General features: G+C 49.3%; 5 protein-coding genes across 7 annotated transcripts; 3 read left to right on the forward strand and 2 right to left on the reverse strand.

Annotated features, from left to right (window-relative positions):
* Positions 1-1,546: 1,546 nt before the first annotated feature.
* Positions 1,547-4,171, reverse strand: LOC117859318 (protein PLASTID MOVEMENT IMPAIRED 15). The gene is made up of 2 exons (XM_034742548.2): positions 3,767-4,171; positions 1,547-3,641 (listed from the first exon to the last, which is right to left on the reverse strand). Exons 1-2 carry the CDS (start codon positions 3,887-3,889, stop codon positions 1,803-1,805), a joined length of 1,962 nt encoding a protein of 653 aa, XP_034598439.1. The 5' UTR covers positions 3,890-4,171; the 3' UTR covers positions 1,547-1,802.
* Positions 4,172-4,582: 411 nt separating this feature from the next.
* On the forward strand, positions 4,583-6,465 carry LOC117855444 (probable glutathione S-transferase GSTU6). The gene is made up of 2 exons (XM_034737800.2): positions 4,583-5,741; positions 5,857-6,465. Exons 1-2 carry the CDS (start codon positions 5,403-5,405, stop codon positions 6,232-6,234), a joined length of 717 nt encoding a protein of 238 aa, XP_034593691.1. The 5' UTR covers positions 4,583-5,402; the 3' UTR covers positions 6,235-6,465.
* Positions 6,466-6,604: 139 nt separating this feature from the next.
* Positions 6,605-8,260, forward strand: LOC117855443 (probable glutathione S-transferase GSTU6). The gene is made up of 2 exons (XM_034737799.2): positions 6,605-7,135; positions 7,248-8,260. Exons 1-2 carry the CDS (start codon positions 6,617-6,619, stop codon positions 7,626-7,628), a joined length of 900 nt encoding a protein of 299 aa, XP_034593690.1. The 5' UTR covers positions 6,605-6,616; the 3' UTR covers positions 7,629-8,260.
* Positions 8,261-8,408: 148 nt separating this feature from the next.
* Positions 8,409-14,194, forward strand: LOC117855441 (uncharacterized). Of its 3 annotated transcripts, none has more exons than XM_034737797.2 (10): positions 8,409-8,868; positions 8,960-9,037; positions 10,075-10,743; positions 10,825-10,927; positions 12,166-12,266; positions 12,344-12,518; positions 13,048-13,218; positions 13,578-13,678; positions 13,765-13,855; positions 14,029-14,194. In XM_034737797.2, exons 1-9 carry the CDS (start codon positions 8,518-8,520, stop codon positions 13,828-13,830), a joined length of 1,815 nt encoding a protein of 604 aa, XP_034593688.1. In that variant the 5' UTR covers positions 8,409-8,517; the 3' UTR covers positions 13,831-13,855; positions 14,029-14,194. The 3 variants fall into 3 exon arrangements, 2 of the variants coding, with proteins under 2 accessions (XP_034593688.1, XP_034593687.1); XR_004640505.2 differs by having other exon boundaries at positions 8,424-8,868; positions 13,765-13,910; XM_034737796.2 differs by having other exon boundaries at positions 8,412-8,868; positions 13,765-14,194.
* A 176-nt stretch (positions 14,195-14,370) lies between these two features.
* On the reverse strand, positions 14,371-18,683 carry LOC117855442 (uncharacterized). Its single transcript, XM_034737798.2, has 5 exons — positions 17,914-18,683; positions 17,309-17,482; positions 15,052-15,147; positions 14,821-14,970; positions 14,371-14,714 (listed from the first exon to the last, which is right to left on the reverse strand). The coding sequence occupies exons 1-5, from the start codon at positions 18,403-18,405 to the stop codon at positions 14,583-14,585; spliced, it is 1,044 nt and encodes a 347-aa protein (XP_034593689.1). The 5' UTR covers positions 18,406-18,683; the 3' UTR covers positions 14,371-14,582.
* Positions 18,684-19,678: the final 995 nt, after the last annotated feature.

The raw sequence follows: 19,678 nt of genomic DNA on the forward strand, positions 1-19,678 counted from the left end.
GCCGGGTGTCACACGGACTACCAGTGCCGTCTCATCCCTTCCATCGGAAAGTGCTCCTCGCCCTCGGACATCGGACCAAACAGGGGGGAAGGAAGAGAGAGACAGAGGTGGGTGAGTTTGAGATTGAGGCACTAGCGGTTTGTTGGGATGGGAATGATGGTTGGAGGGTTTTAATTTTGGGGTGATCGATCAAGGCGGAGCACGCGAATTCTGTCCAGCCAGCGGAGAGGGGGAGGAGCCGGGAGATGCTTCTGAGTCGATACGGTTGGCTTGCAGTGCAAGTTTCGATATGCGCCGTTGGATGGATCTCGCTAATGGCGTGGTTGATTAACGAGGAGCAGATCACTGTAGCCAGCCAGCAGTGGCCGTTTCAGCTTTCAGGTTAGCATTTGAATTCGGCCCACATAAAACAAACGGGCCAGAACAAGCCCAGCTGCTAGCACTAAAACGGCCGAAAAGAGAAGTCCACATGACTGAGCAAGCCGCCAGCCCACCAGAGAGGGAAAGAACCGAACAAACTACAGAGGCACAGGGTGATTTCGAGGCGATTCTTATCCGCTGTTGGGCTGGCCGGCCCCTCTGCTCCTCCGGCCATGGTTCTGAGTTCCGACGGCCTACGGGAGGTATGCCTGGTTCTCAACGGTGGCTCCTCGTATAGTTTAGATAGTACTCCATCCATTTCAAATTGCAGATTGTTTTAAATTTTTTAAATATATAATTTTTTTCATATACATCTAGATATATAGCAAAATCTATATATTTAGTAAAAATCAAAACAAACTATATTTTGAAACGGAGGAAGTACTATTAAGACGATCTTCAATGACAAATGCTTAGTAACTCTACCTTCAGCGTATCCCTCGGCGAGATCCTACCAATTTGGCTCTTTATTTAGTTGATCGTGTTGGCTGTGTTATTCTACCTGCTTGGACGGGTCTATTTTCTTTTAGGTTGTTTCGTTATTGGATGGTTCTACGATGATTGGACCTCGAGAGAGCTTACAATGAACAAATTGAAAGTTAAAGAACCTAAATGATCACTTTGAAATCTTGTACTCGTATAAGAATGCATGAACAATTTAGAGAACTCCGATGCATTTTACTCTTTCGAGTGAATATGGAGTTTTATTGTTGTTTAATTCCTGTGCCGTTTACAAACTACAAAACTTCTTTTTAAGCTTTTCCGCCTAGAAGGCTATCAGCTTCAAGCTACGAGCTCGCCAATGACGGACGAAGACGAGCAGGAGGTCCCTCGCAAATATCCAATTATAATTTTCGTTTTTCCTCAATGGTGCCTTTGTAAAAGAATCTAATGTAAGTGTTGCTAAATATAAAAACCCGGTTGCTCTAAAAACCACTCAATTCCTACCGTCTCTTCAATGGAAATACGGAAAATGAATCTGACTTGCCATATGGCTACGATATAGAACACAAAATTGGCACACAAGCCTACCTTGAAAATCAAAACATGCTATGCTCTATGCACAATGTGCGTGATTATATGATTACTAACCCACAGTGTGCTTTAATCTATGCGCAACTGTAACTCTCCGAACTCAACCATGGTTGACAATTTTTGCATTTTGGATGATAAATCCTGATGAGTTGGGGACTCTCCCAGTCTCCCCATGTAGTTGCATTAAGAAAGAAAAACACATACCAAGAGCAAAGCTGTGTCATACTGCTACACATGCACAAGAACCCTGTACTATTTTTCATCGCAGTGACACCTGACAATCTGACATGTACAAGCAGCAAAGCTGAACGCCGATGACGCGGCTCTCTTCGGCAATGATGCTCAGCTCAGCTCGCGCGTTTCTCTTTTCTCTGCTTGATGAGCTTGAAAAGGCTGGGCATCACCTTCTTCTTCCTCTTGATGGTGAAGGACGGCGACCGCGGGTTCCGGATCCCCGCCGCCGACGACACCGACGACCGCCGCGCCCTTGCCCTCCGCCTCGTCGCCGACACCCTGCTCGACCGCCGCCGCGGGTACGCGCACAGCAGCCCGTCCCGCTCCGCCGCCGCGTTCAGGTCGTAGAGCTCCTGCTCCAGCGCCTTCTGCTCGCCCACCGCGCTCTCCGCCTCCGCCGCCGCGTTCAGGTCGTAGAGCTCCTGCTCCAGCGCCTTCTGCTCGCCCGCCGCGCTCTCCGCCGCCGCCGCCGCCTCGGCCTCCCTGGCGCGCATTTCGGCGGTTACGCGCTCGGCGGCCTCCGCGCGCGCCTCCAGCTCCTTCTCGCCGGCCTTGAGTGCCTGCACCCACGCCTGCGCCGCGGACACCTTCTTGTCGGCCACCACCCGTACCAGCGCCGCGCGCCCGCTCAGGTACTCGTACTCGAACCGCGAGATGGTTATCCTCCCCGAACCCTGCGACGCCCTCGCCTGCATCGTGCCCTCCACGGCGGCCTTCAGCTTCTTCATCGCCCCGACCTCGGCCGCCTTTGCCGCCTCGAGCTCCTTCACGGACTGCCGGATACGTGCCTCCGTCACGGCGATCTCGGCGTTTGCGTTCTCGGTCTCGGCGCGCACGCACCGTCGCTCGATCTCGGTCAGCTCCTCCTCTTTCCTCGCCGCCTCCTTCTCGGCCTGCAGCTGCTGCAGTGCCGACGTCAGGCTGGAGACGATCGCCTTGGAGCGCTCGTTGGTCGCCGTGAGGGCCTCCAACCGGGACCTCGCCTTCAGCAGCTTGGCGTTCAGCTTCTGCACCTGCGCGTCCGCCTTCTTCTCCTGCGCCTTGAGCCGGCCCACCTCCTCGGAGACGCGCATGATCTCGGTGCGCGCACTGTCCATGGACGTCATGAACTGGAACCCCCCCGCCTTGATACTCTCCAGCTCCTTCTTGGCCGCGTCAAGCTCGGCCTCCGCCGCCTGCAGCAGAGCCATGTCCTGCGCCTCTTCTTTCTTCCTCCTCGCCTCAGCCTCCGCCACGTCGCCGCTCTTGGCATTATTGTTCCTCTCCATGGCGCGCACCAGCTCCATCTCGAACTGCAGGACCTCCACGTCGGCGTTCGTCGCGGCGAGCTTCTCCTCCATCTCCCTCGCGCGGCCAACTTCCTCCCGCAGCGCCTCGACCTTGGCCCTGGCGGCCGCCACCTCCCCGGCGAACCGCTCCGCCTCGGCGCGCCGCTGGGCGTCGATCTCCCGGTGCTCCCGCTCGGCCTCGATGCGCGCGAGCTCCACCAGGACGTGCTCCTCGTTCGCCTCCTCCACCAGCCGCTTCATCTCGTCGGCGGCACGCAGGTTCAACTGGATGTTGATCGCCGACGCCACGATGTCGCTCTCGGCCTTGGCCTTCGCCTCCGCCGCGGACCTCACATCCAGCCGCAGCCTGCGAAGCTCCTGCTTGGCACGGTCCAGCTCCCGCGCCACCTCCTCGATCTCGGCGGCGTCGCGCTCCTCCTGCGAGCCCGGCGCGTCCGTTCCCTTCTTGCTTGCCCCTGTCGCCCGCATTGCCTGGGCCTCTGATCTCTTGGACGTCGCCCTGGCCTTGGTCTGCTCGATCTGGCGCTCCAGCTCCTTGGCCACGGCGCGCGCCCTCGACAGCTCGGACTCGGCGCCTGTTCTCTCCTTGTCCACGGCGGCCTTGCGTTCATTCAGCCTATCCATGCTGGATTTCGCGAGCTGCTTGATTTCTGGAGACAAATTCTGCATGCACCAAGGTGTCCATGAATACGAAACGCAATTTTGTTTTAGAAACACGGATAGGAAATTCAATCGAACAGTGTTCCAGCTCAACTACTATTCACAAGAACAATTCTGAAATTAGTTACCTCTAGTCCTAGAACATCCCTTGCCCTGTCCTTCTCCAGCTTCCTCCCACTCCCGCCGATGCTTTCCCCAAAAATGCTCCTTGTAGCTCTCACTGAGCTACTCCTTCCCGGGACCTCATCCATGGCGGCCTCCAATCAGAAGCAGAGGACGCAACCTAACAAGGAGAAGAGTCCAAGAAACAAAATTCGAAGCTCGCCAAGATTAAAAGAATTTCTTGGTAGTGTTTGTTTGCTCGGGTGGGGAAGAATTTATGTGTAGGCAATTAAACGAGGGACAATGGACATGTGCGGCTTGCAGCTCGGAAGCCTATCCTGCTTGGCAGGGCTCAGGGCGCTCACTACCACACAGCACACTTGATCCCATTCTATCCACGTTGGTCTTGTCTGTCACTGCCCTCCTTCTCAGTCAGTTGACAGTTGCTAGCATCCAACTGGGTCAATTTGTTAACAGCAGCTCGTTTTGGTGGTTGGTTGCAAAGGCTTTGTTTTAGAGGGTGTTTGGGAGGCATGGGCTAAATTTTAACCCCTGTCACATTGGATGTTTGAACACTAATTAGTACAAAACTAATTGCACAACCCCTAGGCTAAATCGCGAGACGAATCTATTAAGCCTAATTAGTCCATGATTTGACAATGTGGTGCTACAGTAACCATTCGCTAATGATGGATTAATTAGGCTTAATAGATTCATCTCACGATTTAGCCTAGGGGTTCTAGTATTAGTTTTATAATTAGCTTATGTTTAGTCCTTCTAATTAGCATGTAAACATCCGATGTGACAGGACTAAACTTTAGCACCTGCTATCCAAACACCCCCTTAGTACTACGAGCCACAAATGGGGGACCTTCACTGTTGATTTTTATGAGCCACAGAATTTGCGGGTGGTTGGCTTCGAGTTACGTCGATGAGGCAGCTTGAAGTTGTCGGTGCAGATTTGGACACGTGCATCTTCGGTTGAGGTATTTTTTTTTCACGTCATTTAGCTTTGCGAGTTCTGAACAGGAGCCAGCAGATTTTGCAAAGCTAACAATGTGAGCTCTTTTTTTCTCCGAGATATTCTCCGTATCAGGTCAATCGGCTGCTTGGCATTTGATAAAACTAGGGTAGTTATTTTTTTTAACTGCACAACACTGGCTGGCGCTGCTGTTCCTGCTGTGGTTATTCTTTTTCTTTTTCTTTTTTTGAGGGGGACCTTCTGTGGTTATTCAGCCAGCCAATCTGAAAAATCGGTGCAATGTTGCATTGGGTCCCGAACGCCCGTCCCAGGATATTGTGGGCCTTGGCCGCTTTCTGATGGAAGAAGCATATCAGTCCGTCTCGCTCGATTTCGCCAGGGACTAGCGAGTTGCTGGCAGTTGCTGAGCTGCACCGGCATCATGTCGCCTCTTTCTACTCAACAAACGACAGCGATGATGCAATCGCGGCACCTCTTCTCCAGCGAGCAGTGGCCGTGACAACTGACAGGGAGAAACGATCGCTCACAAATTCCAACTTGGCCGCCCAACTCACTCACTACTGGTACTAGTCAGCTCCGACCGATCATCACCAGACGCCCTGACCCCCAATATACCTGCTCGTGCCTGAAATCCTGAACACAAGTCAATCAAGACAAGGGACACAAGCTTAGCCTCTGCAATGGCGGTGGCAGCAGCAGAAGGAGGGAGCGAGCTGCGGCTGCTGGGCACGTGGTCGAGCCCGTGGGTGATCCGGGTGAGGGTGGCGCTGGGGCTCAAGGGGCTGAGCTACGACTACACCGAGGAGGACCTCGCCGCCAAGAGCGACCTCCTGCTCCGCTCCAACCCGGTGCACAAGAAGGTGCCGGTCCTCATCCACGGTGGCCGGCCGGTGTGCGAGTCGCTCGTCATCGTGGAGTACGTCGACGAGGCCTGGCCGCCCGCCGGGCCTCCGCTCCTCCCGTCCGACCCCTACGACCGCGCCACGGCGCGGTTGTGGGCGGCCTACGTGAACGACACAGTACGATCGATACTGCAGCAGGAGATTGAATCAAACTATTTTGGGGCTTTGCAATCTTTGCATCAGAACTAGTAGTGTTTAGTTTTCCATGTAAAAACATGCTATACGCTTGCAGTTTTTCCCGTCGTGGAAGGCGCTGTTCAGGTCGACGGCGGAGGAGCAGAGAGCAGAAGCGTTCGAGAACGCCGTCCCTGCGGTGGAGACGTTGGAGCGGGCGTTCCGGGACTGCTCCAAGGGGAAGGCCTTCTTCGGCGGCGACGCCGTCGGGCTCGTGGACATCGCGCTCGGGAGCCACCTGGTGTGGATCAGGGTGGTGGACGAGGTGGCCGGCACCAACCTTCTGGACGGGGCCAAGTTCCCCGGCCTGGCGGCGTGGGCGGAGCGGTTCTTGGCCGTCGACGCCGTGAGGAAGGTGATGCCGGACGTCCGGAAGGTCCTGGAGCAGTACAAGGGATTTCGTGCCAAATGGATCGCGGCTGCTGGTTCTACCTGAACACACCATGCCTACTTCTACTTGATTGGGGCGTTTAGGGGTCTGCTCTCTACTAGATGTTCCTACGTCGAGTTAATCGGTCCCAAATCCATAAGAATTAGTACTTTAATGTTCAAACACCAGTTTGATTTTTGAAGTATTTAGTGCTTGTACTTGGAGAAGGATTTGGTGTAAGGTGATTTGTGATTTTTACTAGTCTAATAAGAGACCTACAAAATGGTGAAAAACAAATGTTCAGTGCGTCGAAATCGTTGGGAGTCTGATTCAAGCAGAGCTTGACTTTCCATTGCCCAGCCCAAATCATATCCACGGTCAGCAGCACATCGATCACTCGGTAGTCTCAATTATTCACTCACCCTCCAGGACTCCACCTGTCCGCTCAATGACCTGCCTCCTTTGGTCGGCACACGACAGCGCTGACGAAAATCTCCAATTTTGCAGCAGCATGGAAGCAACACGTCACCGCCTCACCAGTCAACAAATACAAGAGTTAACTAGTCAACTCACCGAACTTATTAAATACATGCCCGTTCTCCCCTCGACGCCAATCGATCTCGCAGGCCTCGGCAAGACAGCAATGGCGGCCGGCGGCGAGCTGCAGCTGCTGGGCTCGTGGTACAGCCCGTACGCGATCCGTGCCAAGGTGGCGCTGGGCCTGAAGGGGCTCAGCTACGAGTACATCGAGGAGTACCTCTTCAGCAAGAGCGACCTCCTGCAGAAATCCAACCCCGTGCACAGGAAGGTGCCCGTCCTCATCCACGGCGGCCGCCCGGTGTGCGAGTCGCTCGTCGTCGTGCAGTACGTCGACGAGGCCTGGGCAGGGACCGGGCCGCCTCTCCTCCCCGCCGACGCCCACGACCGCGCCACGGCTCGCTTCTGGGCGGCCTTCATCGACGACAAGGTATGATACTACGTCGGTAAAGATACTAATCTTGCTTGTTGTTTCTCGCACTGATAACTCCGGGATCGATCGCTACTTGGCTGAAAACTGATTCCGTGTGATTTGTTTGCAGTTTTTCCAGGCGTGGAGGCAGCTGATGAGGTCGACGACCGATGAACGGAGAGCAGAGGCGTTCAAGAACGTCGTCCCCCAGGTGGAGACGCTGGAGCAAGGGTTCAGGGAGTGCTCCAAGGGGAAGAAGAACTTCTTCGGCGGCGACGCCATCGGACTCGCTGACATTGCGCTGGGGAGCTTCCTGGTGTGGATTCGGGTGGTGGACGAGGTGTCCGGCACAAAACTTCTGGACGAGGCCAAGTTCCCGGGCTTGGCGGCGTGGGCGGAGCGGTTCTTGGCCGTCGATGCCGTCAAGGAGGCGATGCCGGAATTCGAGAGGCTCTTGGAGCACTACAAGGGGTTCCTGGCTAAACTGGCTGCACCGGCTGGTTATAACTGACTCTACTGTTTTGTCGATGCGATTGTACATTGAGAAGCATCTGTTTGAGAGGTGTACGTCTTGTTGGAAAAAGAAGAAGAAGGCTAGGGCCCTGTTTGATGATCGTCTAAAACTAATTTTTAATTAGAATTAGTTGGGTAGAAGTGAGGTAACACTTTTAGATGACTAAATTTAGCTACGTTTGATCTAGAATTAAAAGGTAATCCACTTAGGAGATGCTTTGAGTAGGAGAGAAGTTGAACAGGGGATAAGAGAGAAAGGAGATGGATGGTTTGGTGGGTAGAAAAAATAACTTCTGCTACATATTAGCTACTTTTAGCTGGAATTAGATGGGTTTTAAACTAAAGTTTAGTTCACTCGTGGTGTCAATAGGTAACTGCCACATGAGCAAGATATAATCCATAATTTTTAGTGTGGTTCCTTAATAAATTCATCATCTCTTCTCTCATTTGTTCCTCATCAACAATAAAGGCACCATCTTCTTCTAATGCAAAATTTGATAATGTCTAGTGTATAGGTTCTCATGTTGACACTGGATCTTACATGAGACCTAGTTTCTTGCTCTTACCATTATCTCCGTTCTCTCTCATTTAATACATTGCGTAAGCTTAAAGTTGTACATGACAATACATGTATTAGGGTTGGGAGTGAATGCCAAGGCCGCAAGGAATCCCGGTAACGAGGACAGCGGTAGCATGTGGCCCCACAGATCAGCCGCACAAAACCCCAAGGTTTCCCACGTGGCCGCCACTCGGCTCACCAAGCCAAAAAACGTGGAAAGCAGCCGCGCCGACCAGAGCCGGACAGGGAAGGAGGGGAAAGCCAGAGAACACCCCAGAACCGAGGATCCCAACCGCCGAGGCCCAGCGAGCCGAGCGAGACCGAGGCCATGCGGCTGCCGCACGCGTCCGACCTCCGCGCCTTCCTCGCCGCGGCCGCCGTCGCGCACCTCTCTTCCTCCCCGGCCTCCCGCGCCTCCCACCGCGCTCCTCCGCCACCGCCGCAGCCGCTGCGCCTCCTCGCGTTCGCCTCCTCCCGCGCCTCGCCGCCGCCCTCCTCGCCGTCGCCCTCGCCCACCGGGGCAGTCGCCTCGGCGGGCGCCGCCGCCGCCGCAGCTGCAGCAGCCTGCGAGCAGGGGGCGGCGAAGCCCGCGATATGCACGGCCGACGAGCTGCACTACGCGCCCGTACCGGGCACCGAGTGGCGGCTCGCGCTCTGGCGGTACCGTCCGCCGCCTGAGGTGATGGCTGCCTCTGGGGGGAGTGTGGTTGGGGATGGTGCTTCCTTAGAATTGCTTGGTTGTTGAGTTGTTGCTTGTTTGGATTGCGCAGGCGCCGAAGAGGAACCACCCGCTGATGCTGCTGTCTGGAGTGGCCACGAACGCTGTTGGGTTCGACCTGTCCCCTGGGGTGAGTGAGCTTCTCCATAATTACGCAATTGGTGCCGACAAGGTACCTGCAAAGAGTGCATACTTGCTCTCTGTCAACAAATTTCGTGTGGTATCTCATTAATCTCGAATTGAGACATTGCTCTAACAGAAAAGCTCATGGCATAGTTTGGCAATCGGATTTGATATAATGTTTGCCAATGCAATTGACACTTGATGGTGTTTCCTAACAAAGGTGTTGGGGAAATTAAATACGGAATAGGTGGTTCTTAGTCCTGAAATCAGAAGTAGCTTAGTTCTGAACAGACAAAAAAGCTAATGAAAATACGTTGGTAGCACATGCTATGGGCATAGAGCAGATCATCAGACCAGAGAGTAGCAGAATTTCAAAACGGAAAAAGTTCATATGTACTTAGTCTTAAATTTAGTGAGAACAAACATTGATAGTTATGAAGGAATATATAGCCTACTAAATTTGAGGAAAAAATCTTATTATTTTCATCACATAACTGATAGTAGTTATTGTCAGAGTTAGGATGCCGCTAGAAGAAATTTCCCTCAGCGTATTTACTTTTGTGCAATATCACGGTTTAATGCATTGACTTGAGAAACATCAGCCTTAAGTGAAAAGATGTTGCTTAGTTTTCAGTTCTCTACTGGTTCTAGTAGCTATGCGCCTATGTTAGTATTGATCTTCTATAGCAGGATATGAATTATTTCTAACTTTTTTTCCTATTTCAAAATAGTAATGGTATTCCTTTTAATGATTTTTTTGGGATTCAAGTTTAGTTTGCTTTCTGGTTACATGTAACAATTGATCTTCTATAGCAGGATATGAATTATTTCTAAGTTTTTTCCTATTTCAAAATAGTAATGGTATTCCTTTTTATGATTTATTTGGGGATTCAAGTTTTGTTTCCTTTCTGGTTACACGTAACAGTCAATAGTTAAAAGAACAAACTGTCTTCTTTTTCATTATCATTATTTATCTTTGTTTTTTTCCCGTTATGGCTTCACTTTGACCCCTGACTTTGACTGATGCATATCAAATGCTGTCAGGCTTCTTTTGCTCGTCATATGTCTATGCAAGGATTTGATACATGGATTGTTGAAGTGCGTGGTGCAGGCCTGAGCATGCGTGGATCTGAACTAGCTGCAGCTAACACCAAATCTGATATGCCCCCAGATCCTAGTATGGATGAAAGTTCTATAGCAAAAGCAAGTGTTGTTGTTCCTGCCAAGAATATGTCCACTTCTCAACCTCAAATTTCTGAAGTTCCAGTAATAGCAGATAAGAACATGGTAGGAACAATTACATCAGAAGAACCACAGCTGGTGACAAAGTTATCAAATGCTTTGGCACGATTGGGTGAAACATTCTCGAGTTATGTGAAAGATAGCCGTCTGAAAACAATAGCTGATAGCTTTTTTGATCGAGTTTCAGAACTTGCTCCTGATGCCTCCTTGGCTAGTCTTGAGGAGGTTTCAGAAAAGATTTTAGGTTTGTTGGAATTGCCTCAGACATCAGTGATATCTGATCAAATTAGCAATTTAAGTCAGCGCCTTGTGAAGATTCTTGGGGAAGGCCAGCAAACTGTTTCCCCTCGGCTATTTGGCTGGCAAGAACGCCTCTCCGCAACCATAGAAGACCTTCAGAAACAGTTGGAGCTGATTATTAGCTATGATTGGGACTTTGACCATTATCTGGAGGAGGATGTACCTGCTGCGGTCTGTATTCTTTCCTGTATAGTAGTCAGATGGTACCTGGGAAACCTCTTTAAGAGTATGCAATACCTTTTGTTTGTTTAGATGGATTACATAAGAAAGCAGAGTGTTCCGAAGGATGGAAAGTTGCTTGCCATTGGACATTCCATGGGAGGAATCTTATTATATGCGATGGTTTCGAAGTGTGGTATGTTTTATCAACAGGTCTCCTTTGATCCTTTCACATTCTTTTACATGTAGCAATGCTGGCAAGTTTTTTTATTCTATGCAAAGAAGGTATGTGATGAAACAAGTATCATTGTTAACTGGGGATATTTTGTCAAGCAAGTTTATTTTCTCAACCGATAGTATTAACTGCCTATTTTATTTGTCTACTTGACATTCAGATATTGAACTTTGAAAAAACTGTCACTAGTGTCGTTGCTTTGGTCATTGTGTGATGCATACAAACACTAAGTACAAGGTCAAAGTTATGCAATCAGGCTACAGGATTGCGATTATCCTGCCTGATCTGCTTTCCCATTCATCCTAGTAGTTTTCACTGCGATTTCATCTAACCACATAACATACTGAATATTTGAGTGGTACAATTTATTTTCTCCTTGCCTATTTATCAAAATATCTTTTGCATAACCCATTGTGGATGCAACAAAAGCATCATCTGTACTGAACTGCTGATCTTTGTTCAGTTATTCTTTCGCCTAATAATGTTTCCTTGAAAGTTGAAGTTCCAGAGTTATCAAAATTATAAATCTTATCATGTGTTTCCTTTCTTGTCCGGCTTTCTGATTTTGTTGTTTACTTCTGCTCCCTGACATCCACGGGACTTGCAATGTTTGTTTTTTAATGTTATCTCAAACAATCCTTAGAATGTCATCTCCCTTTTAGTGTACAAAGCTTGCATCTTCCTAAATCATTGCCATATATTTATTGAGCAGTAATTTGGTGTTTCCCTTCTCCAAAACCACACAGACATAAACAATTTGTTCATTACTGGTAATTTATTGGATGTTTGCATACTGCCTCTTAAGTTTGTCAGGAATCATCATTGTTCAGATAGCTTCCACTTGCACTCCAGTTAATTTTCAATACGATGCATAGCAGAAGAATACCATTCGGGTTGAATTACTATGTCATCACAATCTGATGAGCCAAGAGTTACCTTGAGCGTAATATATGTCAATCTACAGCAATCACCACACGCAACATATGTAATGGAACTAGTTCTGTGCGGCGATCAAGCAATCCATCAGTTATATCTTTTAATTTCATGGTTCCATCTCCATTGCTTTTTTACATCAGATGTCCATGTGATTTGAAGCTCTTCTCTTTTTGATATTTGTTCTGCTCAGTTTGCTTGTTTGTCAGATTCTCAGATTCTGTTGCCAATATATGGTACTAATTTATCTTGTCCTGCTTCGTAAGGATTCGAAGGGGCTGAGCCAGAGCTGGCAGCAATTGTCACTTTGGCTTCATCAGTTGACTACACAACATCCAATTCCTCACTCAAGATGCTATTGCCTCTTGTAAGTTGACCATCAAGCAGTTTTGACATATTTTTTTTGCATATGCGTAAACTAATCTTCATTGTATTCTCAATTAGGCAGATCCAGCTGAGATCTTGCGCGTTCCTGCTATCCCACTAGGAGTATTACTGTCTACTACATATCCTATATCATCCCGTGCACCATATATTCTGTCACTGCTGCGTTCTCAAATTTCAGCCAAGGAGATGATGGACCCTGAACTGCTTTCAAAGCTTATCTTGAATAACTTTTGTAAGTCAGGCATATCTTGCTGTTTGTTATAAAAGCTATCAAGTGTTTGTTTGTATTAAAGATACTAGTGTCTAGTCAGATGATACTCAACTGAAACATAATTGTGAATTGTTTCATATGAAGGCTCATTTGTTATGTTCATGGTGTTATTCAACATAAATACCATATCAGTATACACACAATATCATTTTTTGCTAAGAAGTTGCATAAGTTAGCAACATGAACTATGTGGTTCATTTTACAATATCAGTGTGAAAATGTTCATGGTATTTTGTATACATCTTCTATACGATTTGGTTTGCTGCAAGTAGTTCACAGATATCAGATCTGAAGTATCTATGACATTTGCTGGAATATCCAATCTTGTACTGTAATAGTAAATGTCCTTGTTGTCAGAAGTGTTAAAAAAATTGAAGAAAGGGAAAAAAAAGTTGATTTTAAAAACAGACACTTGGTTCACTTATACTGTGATGGTGAGTTTATCATCTTTGTTCTTAACATTCCTCAACTTGGGTGTCATGGCATGCAGGCACAGTACCAGCAAAGGTTCTATTACAGCTGACGACCGCATTCCGCGATGGTGGGCTGTGCAACAGGACTGGTACCTTTTTCTTCAAAGAGCATCTTCACAAAATCAAAGTTCCGGTACTTGCCCTTGCTGGAGATGAGGATCTGATTTGCCCTCCAGAAGCTGTTTACGGTCTGGCAACAAACTCCATGTTTCCTTTGTTATTATGAGGAGTCAACGCATGAAAGCATGACATTAGTTTTCTACTAAACTAATATGCAGGTTTATTTTAGTGCCAGGTCTAGTGCCATGATCATATCATTAGAATCCACTGCTTAATTGGCCTTAGTGTAGAAGGTGATGGCCTAGGAGGCTAGGACTAAGGCTCCATGCCGTTAGCTTATACCACAGTTTCATTTTCCATCTGTTCTGAGCTTTGTTATCTCTAACCAAAAGATAGGCAGTGTTGTTAGCCAATACCTGAGGCATATGGAGTTTTCTGAATTTCTTTAGAAAAAAAAGTATAGTTGACTATTTATTTATGTTTGCAGAAACTGTGAAGCTAATTCCTCAGCATTTGGTCACATACAAGGTTTTCGGAGAACCTGAAGGCCCTCACTATGCACATTATGACTTAGTTGGAGGGCGGAAGGTACGTTGATAATAAGTGGCACTTGAGAGCTAAGAATCACTCTTTGTACTAATCATCACGCTTACGGTGATCTGTATTATGTGCAGGCTGTCCATGAAGTGTACCCGTGTATAATAGAGTTCCTCTCTCAGCACGACAAAGTGTCTTCATGAGTTTTCATCACTGATATCTATCACTGTACGATATTCAAGACATTGAAATACATGATGAAATCACCAAAATGGAATTAGAGGTGTTTTTTTTTTCTTTTGGTTAACGCTAGGTTCGATGACTAGGCACTCTGCTATTGGATGGCTGTTAGTGTTAGTCTGTTGCTGGTTCTCCTCTCATTTTTTCCCTCTCTGAAACAGATGTGTATAAACAACCATATTGCAGTAGAAGCACTGGGGAGACGAAACTCAGCTGGATGCTGGCACCTCGGGCAGTCAGGCGGGATTGATGATACCTTCAAAATCGATGTATATATCTTTTAGCTCGCTGGATCTAGTGGCTGTTGATGCAAGGTTTTCAACTACAGTGCTATTGTTTTTGGGTTCGTCAGTTTCAGCGGGTGCAAGAGGATCGAACGCAAGGATCCTCCAGAGTTGTAGACCGAAAAAAAGATAAATTCATAGTCTGACAATAACTGTACGAACATAACCATTAGGATGGCACGTTGTAAACACATTCTTAAAGCACACGGTTAATCCGAATTCACACTGCAAAACTTTTCTTTGAAATTACCCTCAACAAGAAGGTATCAGAATTCAGAACCCATAGATTTGATGAAAGAGCCAGAAAATGACATTTCTTTCTGCAAGATGCAACGAATGGATGTTGCGTTTATATAATAATATTATATATAATGGGCTGTACAGGACCACAGATTCCACCAGTTCTACAGAACGTGCATGGAGCTTGGATTTCAAGTCTTGGTGACAGCAGTCTTGCAAACTGGGCAGGTGTTCTTCTGAGAGAGCCACTTCTTGATGCAGTACACATGGTAGCTATGGCCACAGTCCAGCCTTCCCATCTCTTCGTTAGCTTCAAATTCTTCCTGCAAAATTTATGCATCAAACATGTTTTGAGCATAATCACAGGGCATTAACATAAACACAAGCCATGGAATCATGGGACTAAGGAGAAAGGAGGCATAGGCATACTTGACAGATACTGCATTTCCTTTCCATTTCTGTTGCAAAACGGAAAGAGCCGAAGGATGGTTGTGTGACCTTCCTAATGCTGCGAGTAATCTCATCCTCACGCAACCCTGTGCTGACATACCCAATTTTGTCTCCGAGATCGAGCAACTCCTGCAAAGCAAAGTGGCTGATCACCGTTTGATGGCAGTGGTAATACGCAGGGTGCAGGATACAACAGAAGGGAATGCATACTTCGTATGTCATGTTATCAACGTCAAGGCGCCAATCCTGGTAGCGATCATACATGTTCATACCTCCCAGCAATACTCTTGTCTGAAACATCATGATCTGCAAATACAAAGTAAAATGAGGCATAAGAAGCTGGAATGCATCATATATTTTCTTTCTAAAAGGGTTTTACCAAATAACAAGGTACTTTTTTCATAAGATACATGAGTAACTGGTTAAACCAAATGTATGCAATGTCTTAGGTTCTGCAGATTACATCATAATGATCTACTTTAGCAAGTAAACGTTGTAAAAAGAGTGGGCATGCATTGTAAGTTCCATTGCGACTAAAGATGACTTGACTTGCATAAAGCGCAGACTAAAGTTCAATAGTGGCAATGTGGCTGGACCAGCCAATTGACAACATATGCATGCCATTTTAATAGATGGAACAGCCATTTCATACGCCTATGCTTAACAATTCAACTTTGTCGGTAGGATTAGAATTGCAGTAGGAGCACAACCAGGTAGAAATGCAGGAAAGGAAACGGTATTATTTGTGAAGCAGAAAGATCAGGAATGGACAGATTTGAGAAGATTGCTTGGGGCTAGATGTTCCCATGGTATTGACATTACTTGTACGATTTGCTGCTAGAAAAACTGCAACTAATGTAACGTTTATTTGTCCATGTCAAGGGTACTGTCTCCAAAACTATAAGCTACAATGTGCTCCCATGGTCAGTCAACCATTACTCAAGCTAGAAACAGTACCAAATATGGTTCAAAAGTAATTAGTTTCGGAAAAGAAGATTACAAGACCCATTAAAGTAGAACACAAAGGGCCGGCGTGCAAAGAGCCTGTAGAATAATTAGCTTTCGGATCTCTGCACTGTCCATTGAGGATAGGCATCTGTTAACTGGGTTAGCAAATGACACCTAAGCAGGTTAACAGTTTGTTCCTATATATTTGTTGATAGGATCACGTACAGACCGACAATGCTCATGGATCTTGATATTGAATGATTTATGTAGGGGCCATCACTAGGCAGGTGCCCACATGAACTGTAGAAGGAATGGCTACAGAGCTGATTATGACTGAAGCAACAGGCAAATCATAAGCATGAAGCATCGGTCCCCCTAGGCAGGCAGCAAATAATAGTTCAGTCCAGCAGGGTGGGCTCCGCACTAATCATAAATGGTTAACTGCTAGCACCACCCATCAGCCACTGAAAGCCATCATTCCCACACCAGCATGCCCATTCCTACCTTGAATATACTGTACGATCCACCAGAACAGTGTGCCAAAAGAGCATTGAGCCATATCATTGGTCTAGATTGTCAGGTGTTCCACCACTGCAGCCCCCATTCTTGGAGAGCTCACTAAAGAACCAGTGACCATTTTGCCCAGCCAAACACGGAGTATCCGGCATTCATACTTGTTGGCGTTGGAATATACAGGACCAAGACTACCTATGGTTGAGAGGTCTCTTTCCATGACCGCATTGCTATCAGTTTCACTCCTTGACAGCAATTATCCTAATCCTTTAATCAACAGGACCTTACATGCCATCAACTGGTCCTAAGGGCATGCACAATGCAAAATACTTCTAAAAGATGCTCAAGAGAATAAAACAGCCACATCATCAAAGCGCCTACAAAAGATATATCTCCTCAAATCCTCAAAGGAAAGCATCTCTTTGAAGGCGCTTAAGTGGCAGCTTTTCCTACAAAATTTTTGCATAAGCATCTAGTATTAGGCACAGGCACATTAACATAGGCACGTAGCTGAGCATTGATGCTGTGGAAATAGCTAACCTATCCTACCCATTAAACCTCTCTTTGTGCCTAATCAAATTTGGCTACACACCTCAATTGTAGATACCCCAAGTCCTTGTCCTTGATATAGATGCTCATGTCGATACCACTATCCGGCTATCCCACGGCTGCAACCACCGGTCATCATTGTGCTTGTTAAGTCACTGGGTTCAGTTAACAATCTCCACGAAGGCCACCACCTCACGTCGCGTTTAGTGCACGAAAGAAGCAAGTCAACCACTTCCAACGCCCACCCAGCAGCCAAGGGGCGTTACCCAACGGCGTACCAGTCAGTTACCACGCACGCGTCATCACCGCACAAACATGTCAGATGATCACGCGCTTAACGACCCTGCCCCACGCACCAAACGCTTTGAGAGTCGGAAAGGCGTGGAGTGGATGCGGTTGAGGTGTGCAAGCAAGCGAAGAGAGACAAAAGAGCAAAGCTTTTGTGTGTGTACGGTACCTCTTCTTCGAGGCCGCCGGGGGAGTGACGGTACCCGCGCATCCGGCGGAGGCGGCCGGAGGGGATGAGGTCGGCACCGAAGAAGGGGGCGTCGAGGTGGGGCGGCGGTGGCGAGTCCATGAATGACGAGGATATCTGCTCCTGCACGGTCGCCCTCCGGGACAAGCACGGCCTCTGTTCAGGTGAGAGCTCATCAATACGGCAGAACATGGCAAAGATTCCATTTGCGTAATACGAGTTAAAGAATTCACGGCGCCCAGAAACACGGAGCTAATCACATTGACCTCTGAGCAATATTGACGACCGTCCGTAATCACCACAGTTGTCAAGATTAAGTGGGGGATTAATGGCAATAATTAAATGATGGAAGGACAAAAGTGCTGTGAGCATAACCATTCTTGTGGGCGAACAGCAACCAGAGGAGCAGGCAAATTAAATACGAAAATTAAGGCAGAAGATCCTCGATTTTTTTTAAAAAAAAACTAGCAACCCTCCAGCCATCAAGAACAAGGAATCCTTTCAGAACGCACGAAACTCGAGTACGGACAGATCGAAGCGCGAGGCAGCCCAGGATGGAAGTGAAGAAAGCCATGTACGCAACGCACCTCCCTGTGGGACCTCTCCCCGTCGGCGCCGCGGCCGCCCCTCCCCACCATCTGGTGCCGCGCCACCACGCAGTCCACCGAGGATGCCTCCGCGGCGAAGGGTATCCCGGGCGCGCACCAGACGTCGGCGCCGATCCCGCCGGTCACGAGCCCACCACCTCCCCCGCCCCCACCCCCGCCGCCCCGCTCCTTCCTCCTCTCCTTCCCCCTCCGCCGCCGCCGCCCATGCCAGTCCGCGGACGACCGCACGGCCGCCGCCGCCGCCGCCCCCCCGGGCGCGTACGCCTGCGAGGCCGCCGCCGACGTGCACCCCAGCCCGCGCAGCGCCGCCGAGGCGAACCCCTTCCGCCTCCCCTCCTCCGCCGCGGGCGGGGAAGGCGACAGCGGCAGCGGCGGGGGCGGCGACGACGACGAGCCCTCGCCCCGGGGGTGCAGGAGGAGGCGCCGGATCCCCCGCCGCCGCTCCGCCGCGGGCGAGCGGTCCCCGGCCATGAGGGGGCGCAGCTAGCTAGCCTAGCCTAGCCCCGGCCTCGGCTTCCCTCCCCTGGCGGCGTGCTCGTCGGGCCCGGGGAGTGGAGAGAAGGCAGGTGGGGGCGGACGGGCGGGCGGGAGGGTAGTAATGGGTGGCAGTGTGGGAGCGACCGGCGACGCCCGCAGGGCACAGGGCTCACTGCGTCTGCGTGCGCGGCGTCGTGCGTGGCGTGGGGGTGGAAGACCAGAGGGAGAAGTAGAGGGGGAGGGGGCGGCGGGCGTGGGAGCCTGGGAGGCGGAGCACGAGGCAGGCGGGCGGGCAGGCGGGCGGATGAGAGGTGGTAAATTCTTGTCCCGGATTTGGTGCGGGCGCTGGATTTGAGGCGATGGGCGGATGTTCTTGACTTTTCTGGTCACCTCCAAGCCTCAAAAATGGTCATGCAAAAATCTTACAAATGGAGCGGTTCCGGATAAAGAATTGTACTCTACTCCCATCTACCAAGTACGATCAGTGGCGTGGTACGTGTATACGCGGCGTATTTTTCCTCGTCACGGAGTATTTGGTATAATACTACCTGCATTTACAACTGCCAGTGGTACGGTATTTTCTTTTGCCGATAGCGTAGGAGCAGTACTCGTACTGTGGCGTGAAGCTGTGCGAGAAGTCGGATCGGGGGCATTTATCGTGCAGCGTGACGGTACAAGAGGGAGGAGGCGTGACTGTACTCCACATCCACTAGCAGGAGGGAGGAGGATCTCTGGAGCTCGAGGACCATGTGTGCCATTCATGGTTCCGTGCCTGGTTGGTGAATCTGGATGGGATGGGAGGCGGCAGCGGGGTACATCAGCTTATTCCAAAAGGAGGGCGAGGCCACTACGCCATGCGGTACACGATCTTTGCTTCTTTTAGCCGTGGTGACACGGTCTTGCTGTGCTACGACTGCTACCTACAAGCCACTGGGAGAGAGATCCTGAAATGTGACAACCCGTCACAAGAAGTAGAAGAAGCTAGTAGTAGAAGTAGCAGCTGACCAGCAGGCAAGGGAGCTAGCTGGTCATTAGCCATTGCTTTACTGGTACACGATGATAGTGTCAACACGGGCGGCGGCATGGACGCCCCCACGCAATCGCCGTCCCGTCCGCATTGGATCCCGCCACTGCCAGTGTGATGTATGCCCCCAGTAATAAACTAGTCACTCCCATAGTTAGGACCCACCGGATCGGCGATTCGACCGACAAAAGACCGAACCAGAGCTTCCTGCGGTTTGGCTGCAATCGGACCGCTGGTTTTGTA

This window comes from Setaria viridis, chromosome 5 (assembly GCF_005286985.2).
Source record: "Setaria viridis chromosome 5, Setaria_viridis_v4.0, whole genome shotgun sequence".
Lineage (NCBI taxonomy): Eukaryota > Viridiplantae > Streptophyta > Magnoliopsida > Poales > Poaceae > Setaria > Setaria viridis.